Source organism: Passer domesticus, chromosome 15 (assembly GCF_036417665.1).
Source record: "Passer domesticus isolate bPasDom1 chromosome 15, bPasDom1.hap1, whole genome shotgun sequence".
NCBI lineage: Eukaryota > Metazoa > Chordata > Aves > Passeriformes > Passeridae > Passer > Passer domesticus.
Window position 1 is genome coordinate 3,854,246 of NC_087488.1, and position 18,815 is coordinate 3,873,060.

The following is an 18,815-nucleotide window of genomic DNA, read 5'->3' on the forward strand; positions in this document are numbered from 1 at the left end:
CGATACAGGAAAGGTTATTGCTGCTCCGGGGAGCAGCGCTCCGGCCGCGCTCAGCGCTCGCAGCCGGCAGGAGAGGGCGGCAGAGAAACAGCTCCGGATCCGCGCAGCACCCGAATTTTGAACGGGAGCGAGAGCACATCGGAGCTCTCGGAAGCCAAATCCCCTTTCAAAACGGCAGCTTCGGCTGCCTTTTTTTTTTTTTTTTCCTGGAAAAAAAAAAAAAAGTCCGCAACACTTTGAAAATGTCAAATTCCTGCGGCAGCCCAGAGGACGCGGGGAAGCAGCGAGGCAGAGATGGCAGGATAAGAAGGGAGGATGTGGATGATTCCCAGCCCGAGGGAAAGAGGCTGAAGCTGGGGAATGAAGGAGGAACCGCTGGAAAGGACAGGGAGGCAGCAGCAGAAGATGCAATAATGCCTTGCTCAGGCAGAGAAGAGCCCGTGCCCGAAGGAGGAGGTGAAGGCAAAAGTGTAAGTGAGCATCTTCAGTGGCTCAGGGAAAGGGGGAAGGGCCGGGAGGTTATCTTTGAAATTATTTGTCATCCTGAAGTTGGTAATTGGGCATGAAGAAGAGCAGGATGAATGAAATCAAGTGTCCCATCTCACTGAGATCAAAACCATAGTCCTCTTTAATTCTGATCTTGCCTGCATGCTTTTTAGTGCAGGATGTGTGTTTTTATCTGGCTCTCACATCAGCTGCTTGCAAGATGTGTGTGTCAGAGGAGTGATTTCTTTTTTCATGGGGAGAAGGAATATGAACAGCTGAACTTGCTTTTCAGCTCCCAATATCCATTTAGTAATTGGGCAAGGATGAGTGCATTGAATTGGACAGTTTGGGTTGTTTATCAGTCTGTCCATTCAGACTTTGAAGTGCATTCATGTTGAGTAGCACTGTTTTACAGCTGGGGATGGGGGTAGAGCCGCCAGGAGAGGAGGAGAATGGGTGGTTAGAGATCTCATCTGGTGAGATTTTGCCACAGAAGAGCTGCTGAGCAGCTGCCTGTATAAACATCAGCACTGGCAGATGTTTACACGAGGGTAACTTTGCTGCCTGGTTATTCAGCTCAGCTCCTGTGCCCGTCAGCAGCTCCTGAGGCACAGCAGAGAGCTCGGGGCACAGGGGAAGAAGGTTTGGATCCCCAGCCAGCTGAAGCTTTGCCCCTCCTGGTGCAATTTGGGCCAGGTATTTTTCCTCCACACATCCTGGCTGCTTCCCTCGGTCAGAAATACAAGGGGAGAGTGGTGGGGAGAGTGGAAACTGGGGTGGAGGATGTTTGCTGTGTGAGTTGTCATAGGGGGAGAGTAGCTGGAGAGCTCACTAAAGAGCTGCTGGAGGTTTCAGTGCACTGATTTTATCCAGAAGTTTTCTGAAATGTGGGTTGTTTTCTCTCCTGGGATTGATATCCTGAATTTAGACATGCTTCTTCAAATGAGGAGCTAAGTAGATGCCCAGTGCTTTGGTAGGATTTACATTTTTAAACCATTTGAAAGATAGTTTATTTGGCTCCTTGGTGAAAGAGTAATCTCTAAATGCAACAGTTTTCCCGAGCTACAGAAGTATTTAAAATGTGTGTAGGGTGTTGGTTTGTTTTTCCAAGCAGAAATCTTTTATCAAGCCATGTAACCGCAGAGTTGCACTTTGCTCTGTGGTTTGGGTTTCCAATGCTGTATGAAGTTAGGTTCTTGCTAACTCTCAGGCAGTGAAGTACCACTCCTGTTCTTACACCACTTCTGGCAGAGACTTATTTTCCCCAAAATAAGTGCAAATTACAGGCACATTAATTGCTCAAATCACAACTCTTGCTTTTGGCTGTTTTTTCCCCCTTTTCTATCTGAGAGTAAAGGTTTTAAATCCATTCTACTTTGTGATAAATATCTAGAAGTGAACACCACTATGAGTTGGGGTAAAAGTCTTTTTGATGAGGAAGTTACTGAAAAATAAGACTTAAGTGAATAAATTGACTTTGTATTTTAAAGGATCATGCAGAATATAAGACAATGATGCATACCTGAATCACTGGGCTCTGCCCCATCTGTGATGCCTGGTTTAGCCCCTTATTTAGGTTCTGCTACTGCAGCAGAGTTCTTTGCTTGGTAATACCTGTCCTTTTTTTTTGTCCTTTCAAGGACCTGGTATAGCTTCTCCAACTTTACACTCTGTTTTTTCATCAGGGGATTGTTAAAAATATTAACAAAGCAAATCAGTTAATGAACAATTATTTCACTGCTTGTCTTTCCCAAAATCAATTCTTAAATAGTCTTTATAATAAAATAATTGTTCTTATAGTAAATCGTAAATTAAACTGAGTTTGATTCAGAACTCATCAAAGCTCAGTGAAGCTCTTCTTTTCCTTCACTTGAGTGGGTTGTGGCTGGGATGTTGCACTGAATTTTGTGTAAAGTTCCAGTAATATTTTTGCCTTTCTCTTTTAAATCTGTCTGACTTGTAGGCATTGTTAGAAATTAATTAGGTGACATTTGAAATTCTGTTAACATAAATTTTTTTCTCAAAGCAATGAAAGCTTGTTCAACAATGGCTGTAAGTATCTGTCACCTTGTAGAGAGCAAGATGCTGGAGAAGATGGACTGTGTGCCCTTAGGAAACACTGGAATGACTTCATTTCTGTGCTTAGAAGAATCTTTATTTTATAGGTATAGTGGTATGGGTAATCAATGCATGCATTGGAGGAACATTTCCTAATAGTCCATTATGTCTTCCACTTTAAAGAAGGACATTTAAAAGAAATTATAGGCTTTGACTCATTTTTGGACTCGTAATAAAAAATCAGCACAGTGTGTGTGCTATTTCTCTGTTTATTCCACTGCTATTTACCTCATCCAACATCATTCTTGGGTTCAGAAGGAAGAACTCTACCTTGGTCAGCTGCTCCAGCTCATTATTCCACTTATGGAATCTTGGATTCTGGAGAATGCAGACACAATGTATATTTTATGCTCCTGGAGTGATGTGGGCATTTCCTTGGCATCCTGAGTTTGCAGCAGGAGCTGCTGCTGGGCACAGGTTGGTTGTGCAGAAGGATCTTTGTGCCCATGGACAGAGCTCCCTTCCCTGCCTTGGCACAGAGGGGCTGCATTTGCCAGCAGCAGGTTGGCAGCAGCAGCTGGAGTGGCTCCTTCCCTTGTGCTGGGAACTGGTTAATGCAGAAACAGGGTGTCTTGGTTTGACAAGACAGGTGTCTGCTAAGGAAGGCAGGAGCCTCCCCTGAAATGGAACATGTAAAGCTCTCCCTCTGAATTGTTATTATTTTGAAATTAAGGGGCTCTCAAGCAAAGATATGGGAATAGGAATAACAGTTCTTTACTAGGAAAGAAAAATAAAAATAGAAAAAAAAAGGCAGTAATGCAAAACAGCTCTGACAGTCAGAGCAGGAGCTGAGCCCTGTGGGTCAGGGGGGTGGCACAGTCCCATCCCATGGGGGCTCAGCCCTCCTGCAGTGCCAGCTGTGCTTCTGCTGCAGCAGGGATCCTGCACAAAGGGGGAGTTTTCCTCTGGAGCTCCAGGGCTGCTGGAGATGGGCCTGCTCTTCCTCTGGGAATGCAGGGCAGGAGAAAGCTGCTCCTCTGGGAATGCAGGGCAGAAGAAAGCTGCTCCTCTGGGAATGCAGGGCAGGAGAAAGCTGCTCCTCTGGGAATGCAGTGGGCAAAGGCTGCTGTGCTGTTCCAGGCTCAGATTGTATCCAGGTAGGAATGCTTGGCTCCTGCCCTGGGCGGAGCATCTCCCATGGGATGGTGGAATTTGATCAGCCCTGCAGGGACACTCAGTGGCCATGGACAGCAGAGATGTCCTGGAGGGAGGATGGGCTGTGGGAGAGATAAAGAAAACTGCCCCATGAGCAGAAGAAAACTGCCCCACCTCTAACAGATGGCAAATAGAATACACACCCACATTTCCAACCTAAGACACAGGGGTGAAACTGGAACTGTTAATTTGGGTATCTATTAAAATAATTTATTTCTTGCTTTCTCTTTCTATTGCCTTCATTATGGTGAGGAATCTGCTCGTGGCAGGTGTGGATCACACAGTCCAAGGCCCTGAAATTGTCACTTCTGTGAGGTTTTTTTTTCCTGGCAGAGCATCAGGATGAAGCCTTTGCTTCAAACCTAGGGCCTGCAGTCCTTGTAGTGAGGTTCAACTTGAGAAACCCTTCACTGGGTGCAGATGGTGGGGAATTGGCCTTGGGGAGAGCTGGTGAGTCACTGCTTTTCATCAAGAGTTTGGGTAAACATCTTTAACCAGCTGCTCTGGAGAGTTCCATCCCCAGCTGTGTGCCTGGGGGATGAGCACAGCTGTCAGCTCTGTGATGCCACAGCATTGATTGTCACCCTACCCCTGACCACACACTGGAAATTGTTCAATCAGGCTAAAGCTGTATTTCCTGAAATGGGAGGAATTAAACATGCAAGTGCTGACTTCTTCCTGGGCTGACAGACATGAGATAGACTCATAGTAACCCACGAGTAACAGTGTGAGTCATAGTTACCCACAAGTAACTGTGTGAAACTCATCCACGAGTAACTCTGTGAGAATCATAGTCACCTATGAGTGACTGTATGAGACTCATAATTACCCATGAGTAACTGTGTGAGAGTCACAGTTACCCACAAGTGATCATCAAGAGTGTGGATCCTTGTGATCCATGCATCATTGTCTTTCAAGAATAGTTCTTTTTTGTCTCTCTTTAACCAACTTTTTTTGCATATGCCTTTGGATTTTGGAGCAGAGGTATTTCTCTATCCACAAGGCTTCCTTTGTTATGATCCAAACTTTCCCCCCATAAATATTTGTGCCAAGTTTAGAGAAGAAGACTAAATTTCCTCGGTTTGGTTTGACTTCTGTAGTGTTCCCACAGCACACAGCTTCCTAAACTGTGGTTTTGTCTATAATGTCACCTGAGCCAGGAGAGAGTTTGAACTTTTACCTTTTAAACAACTTTCAGAATGACTAGAATGCATTTGTGAATTACTGTACTGTTTAAATTTTTTTTACATGCCTTTGTGAGTACTTAGGAAGGAGGAAATGGTACCTTGAAGAAAAGAATGCAACTTTTTGTTGCTAACATCAGAAGCAATATCTTTATTCAGTTTGGGGACTGTCATGTTGTAAAAGAAATGGTGAGGAAAGTATCTGAAAAAGTACTTAGGATTTTTGTCGGAGGGGAAAACTGGTTTTGCTGATCAGCTCTGAAGAATTGACTACACCACACTTGTATCGTGTGACAGATCCAGCCTTCTAAATCTCAGCTGTTGATGGAATTGTAAACCCAGTTTAGATGGGGGGATGTGACATGCTATGCAATGCCCTTGTCTTTGCACAGAGAACAAATTGTACCTTGTCATTACTTGGAGTAATTTGAGTATTCCTAAACTGCAGAATAACGTACCTTGGAAAGCTGAGAAACACACATTGATCATTTAAAAGGAGGAGAGGAAGGGTTTTCTAGAGATTAGGATATGAACTTGGAGTTTCAGCTCAAGACAAAATTCCTTGTTTGAAGGATGGTCTGGGTCCATGGTATGGAATTAAAAGCTCTGTCAAGACCAGGTGTGGATGTAGGAACTGAGCCCCATCTGGATTCACTGCACAACTCCAGTGTGAGCCTTCAGCAGTGTCAGCTGCTGTCCTGGGAGGGCTTGGGGTAAATAACAAAGACATGAGCAGGTGTTGAATTTGAGAATGGTGTTAATCTTGATGAGCGAAATGCACATTTTTTATCTCTTATGTTTAGCTTGGGTTAAAGCCATTTTTTACTCAATAACTCAGGGTTTTTTCATTAAATGCCTGCATAAAACATAGAAGGAAGTGTAGGAATTGGATCTGAAGGCTGGCAGTTTATCCTTTCTGTGCATTGCCACACAAGGTTTCACTATGTTAGTGCAGTTTCTCTCATAGATTTTCTGGTTTAGGACATTTATTTGCTTCTTACATTGGTTTATTACAAAACCTGATTTGTGTGTGTATGGCTTTGTGATCATGATTGCATTTACAAGTATTACTTTAAAGAGGAAATGTGTTTGAGAAGGGAGGAACTGGAATGGTGGGTTTGTCTGGACTGAGTCCAATTTAAGGTGCTGATTTCTGACTCTCAGGGTTCTGAGCAGATTGAACCATTCTGCTGTCAAGGCTGTGGTTTAGTTCTTTTTCTCTCCTCTTTATAACAGTGTTTCAATCTATTGAGTTCCTTTTGTCCTCAGACATTATGGAATGGATGTGTTTAGGAGAGCACCATAAATTTAAAGTGTTTGAAGAGCAGGACATTTGGAACGTGTTCCAGACTGCATCTGCCTTTCCTCTCTTTCCTTTTCTGGGTCTGATTACCTAATTAGAGGATAACTTCAGGATTAAATCTATTGACTTGTTAGGCAGACTGTGATAGATGCTGGAATTACTGCTTTTGTTTTGATTCAGAGCACAATCAAGTTCTGTGATCCAGGACAGAGACATAATTATTTGCCTTTGGAAGAGGGAAGAAAGGAGATGATAATTCTTTACAAGTCAGTGGTGGTATTGATACAAGGTGCTGGAGTTCCTTCCACAGGAATATTTGCTAAATCAGAGTAAAAGGGCTTTGGTAGAAAGGTGTGGATAAATCAAAATTGGTTTGGACTTGATTCCAAGAACAAGAACAAGTTGAAGGGAAATGTTCTCTCTAAAACTGATTCATCCTCCTGTTAACCTCTGGCTGGTGTCAGCAAACTGTCAGCAAACAATGGCACTGCAGCCTGAGCAGGAATAATTGCAGCAAGGAATTGCCTGAGACAAGGAAAGGCAGCAGAAAGAGACCCTTATCAATGACCTTGTTTTGCCATTTTCCCTGTAGCTGCACTAGATGGCAGGGGCTAAGTGTGCAAAACTAAGGGCTTGGTGTGCATTATCCTATTATTTTGTGATGAGGGAATTTTAATTTAATTCAACAAATAACTGCCTGTTTTCAACAAGCAATTTCAACCAAGAGCAACATTGGCCAGTTGTGCTTACTCATTGGAAGTTCAATTTCACTGATAAGGAACATTCATGGAGCATTTCTATCCCAGTCTGAGTAATCAATTGCCTAATATTACAATTTTTGTAGAGTGACTGGACTATTACTTTTGATTGAAATTACAAATGCATTAAAATCTTCCAGAGTGCAAAAGAAGACATTTGTGATCTATGTTGAATTAGCGGAGATATGAAATTAAGATATTTATATATTGCTGTCATTTGCTATGCTTTCTCCTTCTGTATGCCAATATCAGCCAGGAAAACATTTTTATTTCAAGTCTCTGTGATTTAAAGATTAATAAAATTATTTACTTTACTTTGGTTTTTTAAAATATTTGCAGTCTTAGTCATTAGCCTTCACTACAACAATAAGGAATAAGCCCAGAAGCTATGCAAAAATTGAAAATGGAATCAGGCTGGTACTTCACTGGCTGTCCCTTTCCTGTGGAGTACTCAATGTTCAGACTCATTTGGGATGCATTATTACTAAAGAGTTGCCTATTCTGTTCCATTAAATTAGGCTGCAGGATCTGCTGCACTGCCACCCATGTAATTTCCCCCTCAGGAACGCGCTTAATGTGTTCTGATGTTTGAATACTTTCACTGTGCACTTCTTAAACAGCCCAAGGAGTTACAGGCAATCTTGTCTACACTAGAAAGGATCTCATCCTTTAAATTCAGATTACAGAACATTTGCTTCTGATGGTTGTCTCATGTTCTGATCTCTTTCCTTCTGGCACTTTATGGGCATAACTGGTCCAACACTTGTGAGCCAGTTGGTCACTGCCAGCAAACTTCAAATAGCTTGCTGTAGGAAAAGCTGAGCGACTTAACCTGGTGACTCTAAGTGCTAGATAATGAAGTAATTCTCAATTAGTTGTACTGATAATTAATAAAAGTCCATCTAAGATTCACAAATCAATGAGAAGTGTCTGCAGTCCTTGGTAAGGATACTTCCATTCCAGCCTGAAAAGCAAAACTTGTTTAAATGAAAAGGATTTCATGAGCACAATAATTCTTATACAATCTATTCTTTCCCCTGCATGTTTCCAATATGTTGGAATATATTCCAATATATTGGATGCCAGCCCTACTGCACAGGGATTTGGCTTTAGGATCCCTGGGAAAGGGCACAGCTCTGATCCCTCATTTCATAAAAAGATCTTTCTTTACTGAGTTGGTCACTGGGCAGAAGTGGAAAGGTGAGGTAGAGAAGCTCCTGGGCGTCCAAGGATTGTGCAGGCTCCTAACAAGAATTGAGCAGGGACACCACAGAATCAGCCCTGGCATGGACTTACAAGAGTTCTGTGTTTTCCAGGGTTCTGTTTTCCCTTGAATGTTGAGCAAGGACAGCACAGGATCAGCCATGAATGGATGCACTGAAGGGGCTCTGCATTTCCCCAGCTCCTGTAATTATTTTCATGATATTGATTACCCTGAAGCATAATGAGATGGTGAAAAATTAACAAATTCTCACAAAGTTTCCATTCCTTTTACTCTCTACGAATAGTTTGGTAAATTCCTGTTTTAGCTGAGTTATACTGTGTGTTCAACATGCATTATCTTCAGGGAATGTTAATTTCCACAAAATGAAGGCTAATCACAAAAAAATAGAAATGGATTTAGTATGTAAAATTATGAAGTCACCACACTGAGACTGTCATAGTTCCTTGAGTTGGGCCACAACTAAATGGAAATTAAACATTCTTATCAATAATGCACTGGGGAAGTAACATCTGTTCTAAAATGCTGAGAGGTTGTTTTTTCATTCACTAAAATATTTATTTCAACTAAAAACTCTAATCTTTTCACTGTCTCCAGAGGGCAGAATCATTGACTGTTGTGTTTAGAAACTGTCTGTGAATTACAAGAGTCCATATGAGATGGAAGGAATTCTGATTGAGCAATTAATCACTTTTTACTTAATTTAAAATAAATAATGACATTACAGAAAGCTGTTGCATTAGCTCAAAAAAAAAAAGACTGATTCTTGGAAAAGCAGCAGAACAAAATTTCTTTCTCTCACTATAGGCTGGTTTCCATCTCTTGAAGGCACAAAACCAATTGTTTTTTGTGATGTGGCAATATTTTCTTCTAATTAGCCAGTGTTGTGTTACACATGTTACATAAAGGTTGCTGTTCCTGGCCACCCATCTTCAGATCCTTCTTAAATTTCAAGGCTAGAATTGACTGCTAGACCCTGGCTTCTAGTGAAAGTTAATTCCATCTTCCTAAATTCTGTTTGAGCTAGAAAATGGATTTTTTTACAAAAACAGCCACTGTTGATTAAAGGCTTCAGGTCACGGACAATTCCTCAAGTCTCCAGGTAAATTTCTTGCTGTAGATAATTATTCTTAGAATAAAAGTAAAAATCCTTGCCTGGAGTTGGAATTTGCCCAACTGCTCATCCCAGCCTGAGTGGATTGTTTTGCACCAGATGTTATTGACTCCCATGATGGGAATAAACTCATTTCCTCCTCCTGGATAAGCCAAGCATCTGGATGCATGAGCTTTGTTTTCCATGCTGCAGGTCTGTGCTCCCCATCTGAAATAATTCATCCGTGCCCTCGCTGGCTCTTTGCAAGTTCAACATTTTTGCAGAAAGCTGATTCTGCTGGATGTCCCCTGTTAATATATCAGTGGTTTAGGTACTGCTCTGGCCTGGGCTCCAGGCTCACTTACGAACAGCTGCCAATGCCACAAAACATTCTGTGTTTGCCCACATGGAAGTGTATTTTTGTCAGACAAGCCCAGAATTTATGACTGCAATTTGATTAAAATTGTCTGAAAATTACCAGTGCCTTGATTTATACATACTCACTTTCCAATTCACTGGGAAAAAAAAAATCACTGAATAATATTCATGGAAGAACAGATCCTTGTGGGATGTTAATTGCAGAGGCATCTTAATTGGAATGGCTTTGCTCCTGCTCCTTTTTTTCCCCCACTGTGTGCTTAGTTTTAATTCATTTTAAAGTGTCCTGTGTAGCTGTGCACACAAACCAATATAAAGCTGTATGTTTGTACTTCGGAGTGGTTGCTCAATTTTGATTTCAAAAAAAAAAAATTATTATGTAACTGAGCCAAAAAATCAAAACTAAATTAATGTCTTGTTATCTGTTGGCAAACGAATTTTGCCCCACCCAGTGATAACTTCCCAGGACCCTTATCAGTTTGGATAATTGTGGCTCAGCCCCTGAGTGGTGTCTTGGGACTCGGTGTCTGGAAGGTGCTGAGGCTGCTCCCTTGGGGGTGTGTGCAGTGTGCATGGTTAGCAGGGGAGCTTTGCACCAAAGCAAAATGAGGAAAGAACCCCCAGAAAAAGCCCAGCTGTGCGGCTGAAATAAATTTCAGACCCTGCAATGGGCCTGCAGGTGCCTGGTCACTGCAGGGGGAGGGTGTGATGGTGCTGGGAAGGGACCAGGACAAACCCAGTGCTGTGTGCTGCAGTGAGATTGATTGAAGTCTGAATGCCAGGAACAGAAATCTGCCCTGGAGGGGTCTGGAATCACCCCTGGGGCTCTGGGGTGGGCACTGGGAGGTCAGGGACCATCAGCAGGATGAGAGGAGCTCTCTGGAGCTGTGGGCACAGCTCTGGCTGTTTCTTGGCACCTCTGGTGGAGAACGGGGCTGGCAGAGGTGGGGACAGTTTGGGCTGAGCCCTGGCAGTCTCTGTTTTCTTCTGGCAGACTCTGTTTTCTTCTGGCAGTCTCTGTTTTCTCCTGTGTCATAATAACATTCTCTCACTGCTGTTTGTGCAGTGTCAGTGTTGTCTCTGCCAAAACACTAGATGATGTTACAATATTATATTAAAATATTATATATTAATATGTAACAGGTTATATATCAACATAATATATCAGTATATAGTATTATAGTATTATTATATTAATATAAAGAATAATTATTAATATATTATCACACATAATATATTTATATTGATATATTATATATTGATATATAGAAATGATATTGCATTGTATTGTATTATATATTGTATAATATACTGTGTTATAATATTATAATATAGACTGCAACATGAAAGGTAGGTTCTCCCAGCCTGGGGAGTTGATTTGTGGAACACCTATTGCACAAGATTAGCAAAGTCAGTGCCTGGTGGTGCTGAGAGGATAGAGGCATGGGTTTGTGTTGGTTTTTTTTTTTTTTTTTTTTTTCCTGTTGGTTTATTTTTCACTGGGAAAAAAACCAAAAAAACCAACCAACCAACCAACCAAAAAAAACCCACAAACCATAATCCCACAGAGTAATATCTTTACTTAAATAACCTCATTAAAAAAAAAATCAATCAGTAATTCCTGATATTTCATGCCAATTGCTCAGTTCTCTCATTAGAACTCCATATACACAAATGATAGCATCCTCTTATCTGTTCATCTTTATAAAGCTTGTTTTTGTAAAATTAACATTTACTTGAATTGCTAAAGTAGATTTTTTTTAGGCTTACTGCTCTTAAATCTGTTTGCTGAAGGAAAGGGGCTCTCTCATGTGCTGTTCCTCAGCCCCTCATCTGGAGAAGCTGCTAGAGATTACTAAATCAGCATTGGGATCTGAATGCTGCAGCAGAAGAGCTGCAGAGTGGAATTGGGTGTGTGTGTCTGATGTGACTGTGCAGGTGTGTGCACACCCTCAGAGCTGCTTTAGTCGTGCATCAGCTTTGGTAATTGCCAGGATATTTTCTTCTTCTGAGCTCAGGGTGCAAAATGCCCTCCTTGATGAATGTCTAATTCTAATGACCTAAGGTATCCTGGAAATGAAATGTGCCTAGAAACAAAAGTTTTGACTTTCTCAATCACTGACCCCCTTTTTGGGCTAAAGAGCTGTTGTCTGAAGAAAATGATGACTTTCAAGGTGTGAAATCTATTCTCTGTCACGTCAAGAGATTGCTAGGACTTTGAAAATTCACAGATCTTTTCTTTCTGCTCCTCTTTAGTCTGAACTTTTCAAATTGATTCCCTGGGAGCAGAGGATGGACAGTCTGGGGGTGTGGGACATGGTCCCAGCTGGCAGAGACCACTGCTCCCAGCCTGTAGCAGAATAACTGGTGGCACTCTGTTTATTTACTCAGCAATAGCTTCAGGAGCTGTTTCAAAGAAATGGACATTTGTGTATCCCTTACTGGCAATGTGAAGTCAGGGAGGTGACACCAGCCCTCTCTGCTGTCCCAATATTGGAATTGGCCCAAGGCAGTGTCCAGAGCATTCTCCTCACAAAAGCAGCACTCAAAACCCAGAATCACCCACTTTCCCTGGAGTGCCTTGTAGCTAAGTAACTCCAAAGGCAGCTGGTGTGAAGTGCTTCAAGTGCCAAAGAAGTGATCAACAGCTTCAAGTATCAAAAACTTCAAGTTTCATCTGTAATAAATGACATAAAATCATCTGAACAGCCTTCCTTATGAAGGCAGTTTATTATTTACAGAGACCTTAAAGGGGATTTGGAGGCAGGTTGATGAAATGTCACTGCTTTCACCTCACACAGTAATTGTATTTTAATGAAGTAAAGCCTCTCAGTTGCAGAGATGTTGGCTGGTGGGGGAATACCAACAAAATGTGAGGGAATAAACTGGGGAAAGAACCTGCTTTTCTCAGAGGTGTCGAGGAGAGAGGGAACTAATTCAAGGAATTGTTGTGGAGCTCCCAAGGTGCTTCAGTGTTCCTGATGCTCCCTTGAAGCCAAGGAAGTCACAGCAGCACAGGATGAGACCTGTGTCTCACTGGAGCTGGATGCCAGGGTTTATTTCAGCAGCTTTGCTTGGTCCTTGACAATGCTCACAGAACTTGGTGCTCATTGCAGAGTTTAACTGGTGATGTTTGTCAGCTGTGCCTGGTGGCACTGGGTCAGTGTGTGCTGTCCCAAGATCCATTCCTCCTCAGGAAATCACCAAGAGTAATGTGGCTGTGGCTCTGACTAATGTTTTGTTTTCTCTCTTTGCATGGTGATTTTCCTCTTCTATCTTTGACTTAGAAAGAAGTTAAAATCTCTTTGTTTTTAGTTATATATATATATATAATATTTATATTAAGGATATTATACTTATTTATAGTACTTAAATTATTTATCTTATAAATATTATTATATTATACTATTTTAATATTTATATTAGTTATATTAGCTCAATCAAGGATCTCCTGACTCCAAAAGCATCTTCTGAACACAATTTTCCAAGAATTAGTTGCACCACCAATAACAAGTAGTTCAAATTCTCATATTATAGGATTAGCCATTTTTAAGCATCAACAATAGAAGTTGAACATGAACATCTCCATTAGGTTCAACTAAAACTTATTTTGAAAAGTACCATGGGTTTCTCTGATGAAATGTTCATATAAATTTAGGAAATGTGTTTAGTATTGCTGGTAATAAAAGCCCAATTTCTTCTGAAGGGCTGATAAGCTACAGCTTAAAGGTGACTTTATATATTCAATGTAAATTTTTTTCATTCAGTGCCAGAAAGTCCTGCAAAGGCCAGGCAGACTCCCCCACCTTCAAATTAATTTTTCAATATGACTGCAGCAGAGTTTGATTTGCAAACACAGCATCTGATTTCTTTAGTTTTGCCCTAAGGAAGCTGGCTGATTCCTGTATAACACCTAGTGGACATATTCTGTTTTCTCTTAAACTGAGAGGGCAACTCCAGAAGTGACAGTGGGATCCTCCTAAATCTCCCAAGACCTGAGCCGGAATCTGATTTTTTTATGCTCAAAACTTTGAGCCCCCGGATACTTTCTGCAGAACTGACAGAAACATTTCATTAAATGAGTTATGATGTTTGTTTTCTTCTGTTTAATTTTTTCCTGTTCTTTATTGTACTGTGCATTTGCATGAAAATGGCATTTTGAAGAGTGATCTGTTCCTGATGCTGGTCCCTCACCTGGAGGCACAATCTGTGTTGGATTTGCAGTTACTTGCTGTGGAAATGATGGTTGCAGTGGCAGAGCTCAGCCCTTGGGAGGAAAGGGAGCAGCAGGAGCTGATGGGTCCTTAAACCACCCAAGTTTTATGCAAAGGTCTCTGCAAAATTACACACACGGTGGGAAAGATGAAATTGAGAAGCCACACAGACAAAGTGGAATGGTCTTAAAAATGTTTCCATCCCTGACCTGCCTCTTATCCAGCCAGTGTCAAAATAGGAACCAGCTGTGCTGCAGAAGGAGCAAGGTTTTTTGGAGCCTACAAGGAAATGCCCAGAGCTCAGAAATGCCCAATTCTCTGTTTTAACTTGATTAGGATACCTGTGGTTGGAGCAGGATTTCTGTGTTCTGGGGAAGGAAATCATCACTTCAAGGTCTGAATTAGGAGTTCCTGAGGTATGCATCAGGATAAGCATGGTGGCTTGAGCCAGGCACCAAACCCACCTCAAACAGCAATGCAGAATTGTATTAACATTGCTTAAAATCCTAAAAACATGTTCAGGGAGAAAGCAAAGCAGAGCTGGATTGAGATAACTGCCTCTTCTGGGAAAGTGGCATTTTGTACTGCAGGTGTGTGTGGCAGCCCTCAGTTCCACCTCTGTCCTGTCCTGGGCAGAGGTGGCAGATGGTTCTGATGAACGTGGAGCTCTGTGAGACTGAGACCAAAGAGCTGAACTGCTTTTGCAGCTCCCCGAAGGTTTCCCTCCCTTATCATGACTTGTTTTCTCAGTAACAAGTTCTTAGTTTTTGCCCTCCCAGCTGTCAGGAGATCAGATGTGATTTCAGTTCTGTGGGTGTTCTAAGGATGTCTTTGGGGAAATTACCAAGAGCAGCCTTGGGTGTTATATTTGGTACCAAACACAGGATTTTAGTGTGTGGGGAAAATGGTATTAAAGAGAGAATGTCTCAATCAGATAAAAGTCTTTGTTTAACTTTGCCCAAGTTCTCAAATTCATTTTGAAGGCAATGAGTTGTTGGTTTTTTTTTTTTTTTTTTTGTTGCTGTGGGTTCATTCAGTTTATGGATTAGCAGCAGGATTGAGGAAGATTCCTTCATGGTTTTCATGGAGATGAAACAGCCAACACAAAGCAAAGCCTTTCTGCCTTGTAGCAGGAGGTGCCTTGTGGAACACGGTCAGAAACTAAACCACGAGGCCTGAAGCAGGATGTGATGAGAAGTTTCCAAGCAAACATTTCCCAGCATTGCAGCAGGAAGGTGGAGGGGAAAAAAATTTCTCCCTGGAAAATGTGCCCAGATGTCTGAATTGTCACTGCTGACTTAGGTGCAGATGTGTGGGTGTGACCTCCTCTGACAGGGCAGGCTGGCACTGCAAACAGCTCCAGTGTCTGCAGCAGGGGAATCTGTGTCCCAGTAAATCTGTGTCCCAGTAAATCTGTGTCCCAGTATTTGGTAATTACTAAATGGACTGAGAGGATTGGAAGTGCCTTTCATGGTGCAGGCACTTTGGGAAGTCTCACTGCTCTGTTCAGCTGGAATTCTGTTGCATGGTTCTGGCCTGAGAGGTTGGCAGCAAGGCAGAGAGCTGATCAGAGATGTCTCAGTGTGCATCTGCACAGACAGGTCACAGCCCAAAATAACACAGGGGGCTCTGAAACCCAAGCCAGGTGCTGAGGCCATTATCACACTGCCTCCAGTGAGGGCACAGATCAATGCTTCACCCTCCCTGTCCTTTCTGCAGCTGTTTTTAGAATGCTGGTATTTAGGAACCCCCAGGCTCTCTCCTTTGCTGCCTCCCCTCAGCACCCCCTGTCCTTTCGTGTCCCCTCTCCCAGGGGGTTTGGTGTTCAGGAGCCAGCACAGCTCTCCAGGCTTCTGCCTCTCACCTGAGACTTGGGAGCTGCAAGGAAAAGCTGCTAATTAGAAAAAGGACTCACTTTCTACCTCCATGGCCTGTTCATCTGCAAGATATGAATATTTTAATTTCCTTGATTGATTAAGGAGCTAAATTTCAAACCTGCTTTTGTTATATTGCGGCACTGCCAGTTTGCTTTCTTCTACTTTGCTTTATTAATATAAACACTAAATAGCCATTCTACCTTCCCACTGTAAATGCTGGAAGGCTGCAGTGGGAAAAGAAAGCAGCCAGCACTACCTGCTTAGAAGAATAAAGGAATCAAATAATCATGAAGCTGATTCCTATCACTTGTCATGTTCTTTGGACCATACCTGTTATGGGGGAAAAAAAAATAAATTAGTTTCTGTAAGAATGAGGACAGTTGTATCTGTGGGGACTCAACTGCCAAATGTCACCTTAAGAATTATAAAATTTGCCAAGGGATTAACACTAAGAAATACAAGAAATTGTGCAATTAGCATGAGAAAAGTGTGTGTGTGTATATATGGAAACTCTCTAAATCTTCTAAGAAATATGTAGGATTTATCATAAAGCTACTCTTGGATTACCAACTCCAAGTATTAAATTGTAAGTAAACCTCTTTTTTTTTTTCCCCTTCACATCGTGAATCTGCCTTCAATCATATTATAAAAGTAACAATTTTAGATGCAGTTTTTCTGTTAACTTCTACATTTTAAGCTGTTTGGGTGATATTTTAGTGACAGATTTATCTGTAAGACTGCAAACAGGAATGTAAGCTGCTACACAAGAATGTAAATGAAAAGCTGAACTTTTAGTAAAGCTGAGTTTCTGAAATAATTCCATCACTTCAGCTGTACAGAATTTCAAGAATAAACCAAAATGTTAATGAGAGACTTGATTCAAAAACTGGAGCCTTAGAAGCATTGATACTTGCTTAAAAGAAAATTATTTTAAATCAAGGGAAGTTTTAAATGGATTGCCAGAACAGCCTTTACTGTGACAAATGGTTTTGTTTATCCTGTTTATCAATTTTTGAGTTCTGCTTGCCAGGCAGGTGAGCTCACAGCACTGGTGGCCTCACCTCCTATTTCAGCAAAACCTGGGATGTGCAGCTGCTGGCACTAAGTGGGGATCATTTCTTTCTCTCAGCAGACTTACAAAATAATTTTAGGAACTTTAAGAGCATTTGAAGCAGGATGAATTTGAGTGCTTCATAGGGATTTAACTTGCTTTTTTGAGCAGGGTTGGAGGACAAATGCTAAAATAATCCTGTCACTATTTGGAATGTTTGAAGAGAAATTTTAATTTTTACTGAGATGAAGATTGAATGTCCATTTTGCACAAGTTCTTAATTCTCCTCTTCCATTGCTCTTTATAAAAGATTTAGATGGTTTGGGAAGCTCAAGTAAATAATTGGAACTATTACAGCAAGACAATCTTGATATAACTTATTCAGCATCAATTACTGGTGTGTGTCTGCTCCTCAGACCTGTGTGGTGGCATTGATGGGCTCACTGTGCACAGGCCTCATCTTCATAGAAAAGGCTCCATCCATCTGTGAAGTGGTGAACCAGATGCAATTAGCATTTTTAAAAATAATTCACAATAATAGCACATTTTTTGAGGGACAGAACCCCAACCTCTTTACATTTTTTTTGGGGCTTCTGCTACGTAAGTGCCACACTTCCATTTATCAAAGGAAAAAAACCAACGTGCTGCACAACCCAGCCCAAAACCCTTTGAAAAGCCATTTTTGGAATAGAACCCATGTGGAAGCACTGAATTAAAAACGGTGATAAGTCAGCTAGAACCAAAACCCCCTGTTTGCTCAGGTCCTGGCTGTCCCTGCCCTGCAGCAGGCTGCTCCCAGAGCTGTGCTGCCAGCTGGGCTGGGGCTCCCTCCTGAGCAGCCTGCCATGGGCTGGGCAGCTTCTCCCCAGGGCAGAAGGGGTAATTTGCTGCTCTTGAGTAGCTCCTCATTGACAGAAATTTCCTCATTTATGTGCTCAAAACCCCCTGAGTGTTAATACAGTTTTTAAACCCATCACAAGTTCTACGGTCACCCCTGTTTTGCCTAACTTGTGCATTGCCTGCCTCTGTGCTACTTACAGAGTCAGAAAGGCATTTCTGTGCTATTTACAGAGTCAGAAAGGCATTTCTGTGTGGTTCTTTCTTGCTTCTGTTCTTCCACAGGGTTGTACAGCCTGATTTGGCTCTCCATCACTAACGGGTGCAGGTTTGTGAGGTCACACAGAAGGGAACACAACTCCTCCCGCAGGCTGTGGTTTGTCTCACTCATGCCTTTCAGCACTGTGTAAGTTCCACTTCAGCCTGTGGTACTTAAAACTCACTTTAAAATAGGGTGGGTGTGCTCTCATCCTCGAAGTCAGGTGTCTTTTTCATTGCTCTGGTGAAGAGGAGAGCAAATTGTGGGCACATTGCAGCAGAATCAGATTTTTCCCACTGGGTCACAGGTGGGTGAAGAAAGTCCTGTCACAGTCTGGGACTGCAGCAGGGTGCTTCCAATAAAGGATATTTTGGGTCATGCTCGGTGTGTGTGGGAAATAATACCAGGAAACTTCTTGGTGGAAAACTTCAGCAGGCTCTGGGTGAGGTGGTTTCCAAGACTCCAGTATTTAAAGGTTGATGCAAATGCCTCTTGCATTCAAACCATGGTTCAAACCTGCTCACTGCCTTGTCAAGAAGCTGCCTTCTGCAGCTCTTGGTCTTCATTTCCAAGTCCCTTTAGGTCTCTGCCTGCTGGATTGATTTCTTTGTTATATTCAGAGGCAAAATGAGCTGTCCCTGCACAGCTCTGGCAATGCTGACAAGCAATAGCTGATTTCTGAGAGCACGACTGCTTCAGGTTCATCTGCCAGCAGGCTCAAATTAATCTCTGGTCCCTCAGTCAGTCAGCAGGAGAGCATTTGGTTGTGTTAAAACTCAGCTGAGTAACTGAGAGGAATCCTGAGTGCCACGTGCTCCCACAGCTCAGGGCTCACTGGGGGATGTGTTAGAGCATCATAGAAACACCACTGCTCTCAATA

At 42.1% G+C, this 18,815-nt stretch overlaps 1 protein-coding gene and 2 long non-coding RNA genes across 16 annotated transcripts in view; 2 read left to right on the forward strand and 1 right to left on the reverse strand.

Annotated features, from left to right (window-relative positions):
• Positions 1-227: 227 nt before the first annotated feature.
• The window catches only part of RBFOX1 (RNA binding fox-1 homolog 1), a 1,139,646-nt gene continuing 1,121,058 nt past the window's right edge, over positions 228-18,815 (forward strand). For all 13 annotated transcript variants that reach the window (XM_064390362.1, XM_064390361.1, XM_064390359.1 and 10 more), the window contains exon 1: positions 228-470. In XM_064390362.1, the coding sequence (XP_064246432.1) occupies positions 243-470 (228 nt within the window). In that variant the 5' untranslated portion in view covers positions 228-242. The remainder of the gene's footprint in view (positions 471-18,815) is intronic.
• On the reverse strand, positions 17,047-18,724 carry LOC135281486 (uncharacterized). Its single transcript, XR_010348105.1, has 2 exons — positions 17,878-18,724; positions 17,047-17,323 (listed from the first exon to the last, which is right to left on the reverse strand). It is a non-coding gene; the product is annotated as an uncharacterized LOC135281486 (long non-coding RNA).
• The window catches only part of LOC135281488 (uncharacterized), a 47,168-nt gene continuing 46,388 nt past the window's right edge, over positions 18,036-18,815 (forward strand). For both annotated transcript variants that reach the window (XR_010348107.1, XR_010348108.1), the window contains exon 1: positions 18,036-18,242. This is a non-coding gene — a long non-coding RNA (uncharacterized LOC135281488). The remainder of the gene's footprint in view (positions 18,243-18,815) is intronic.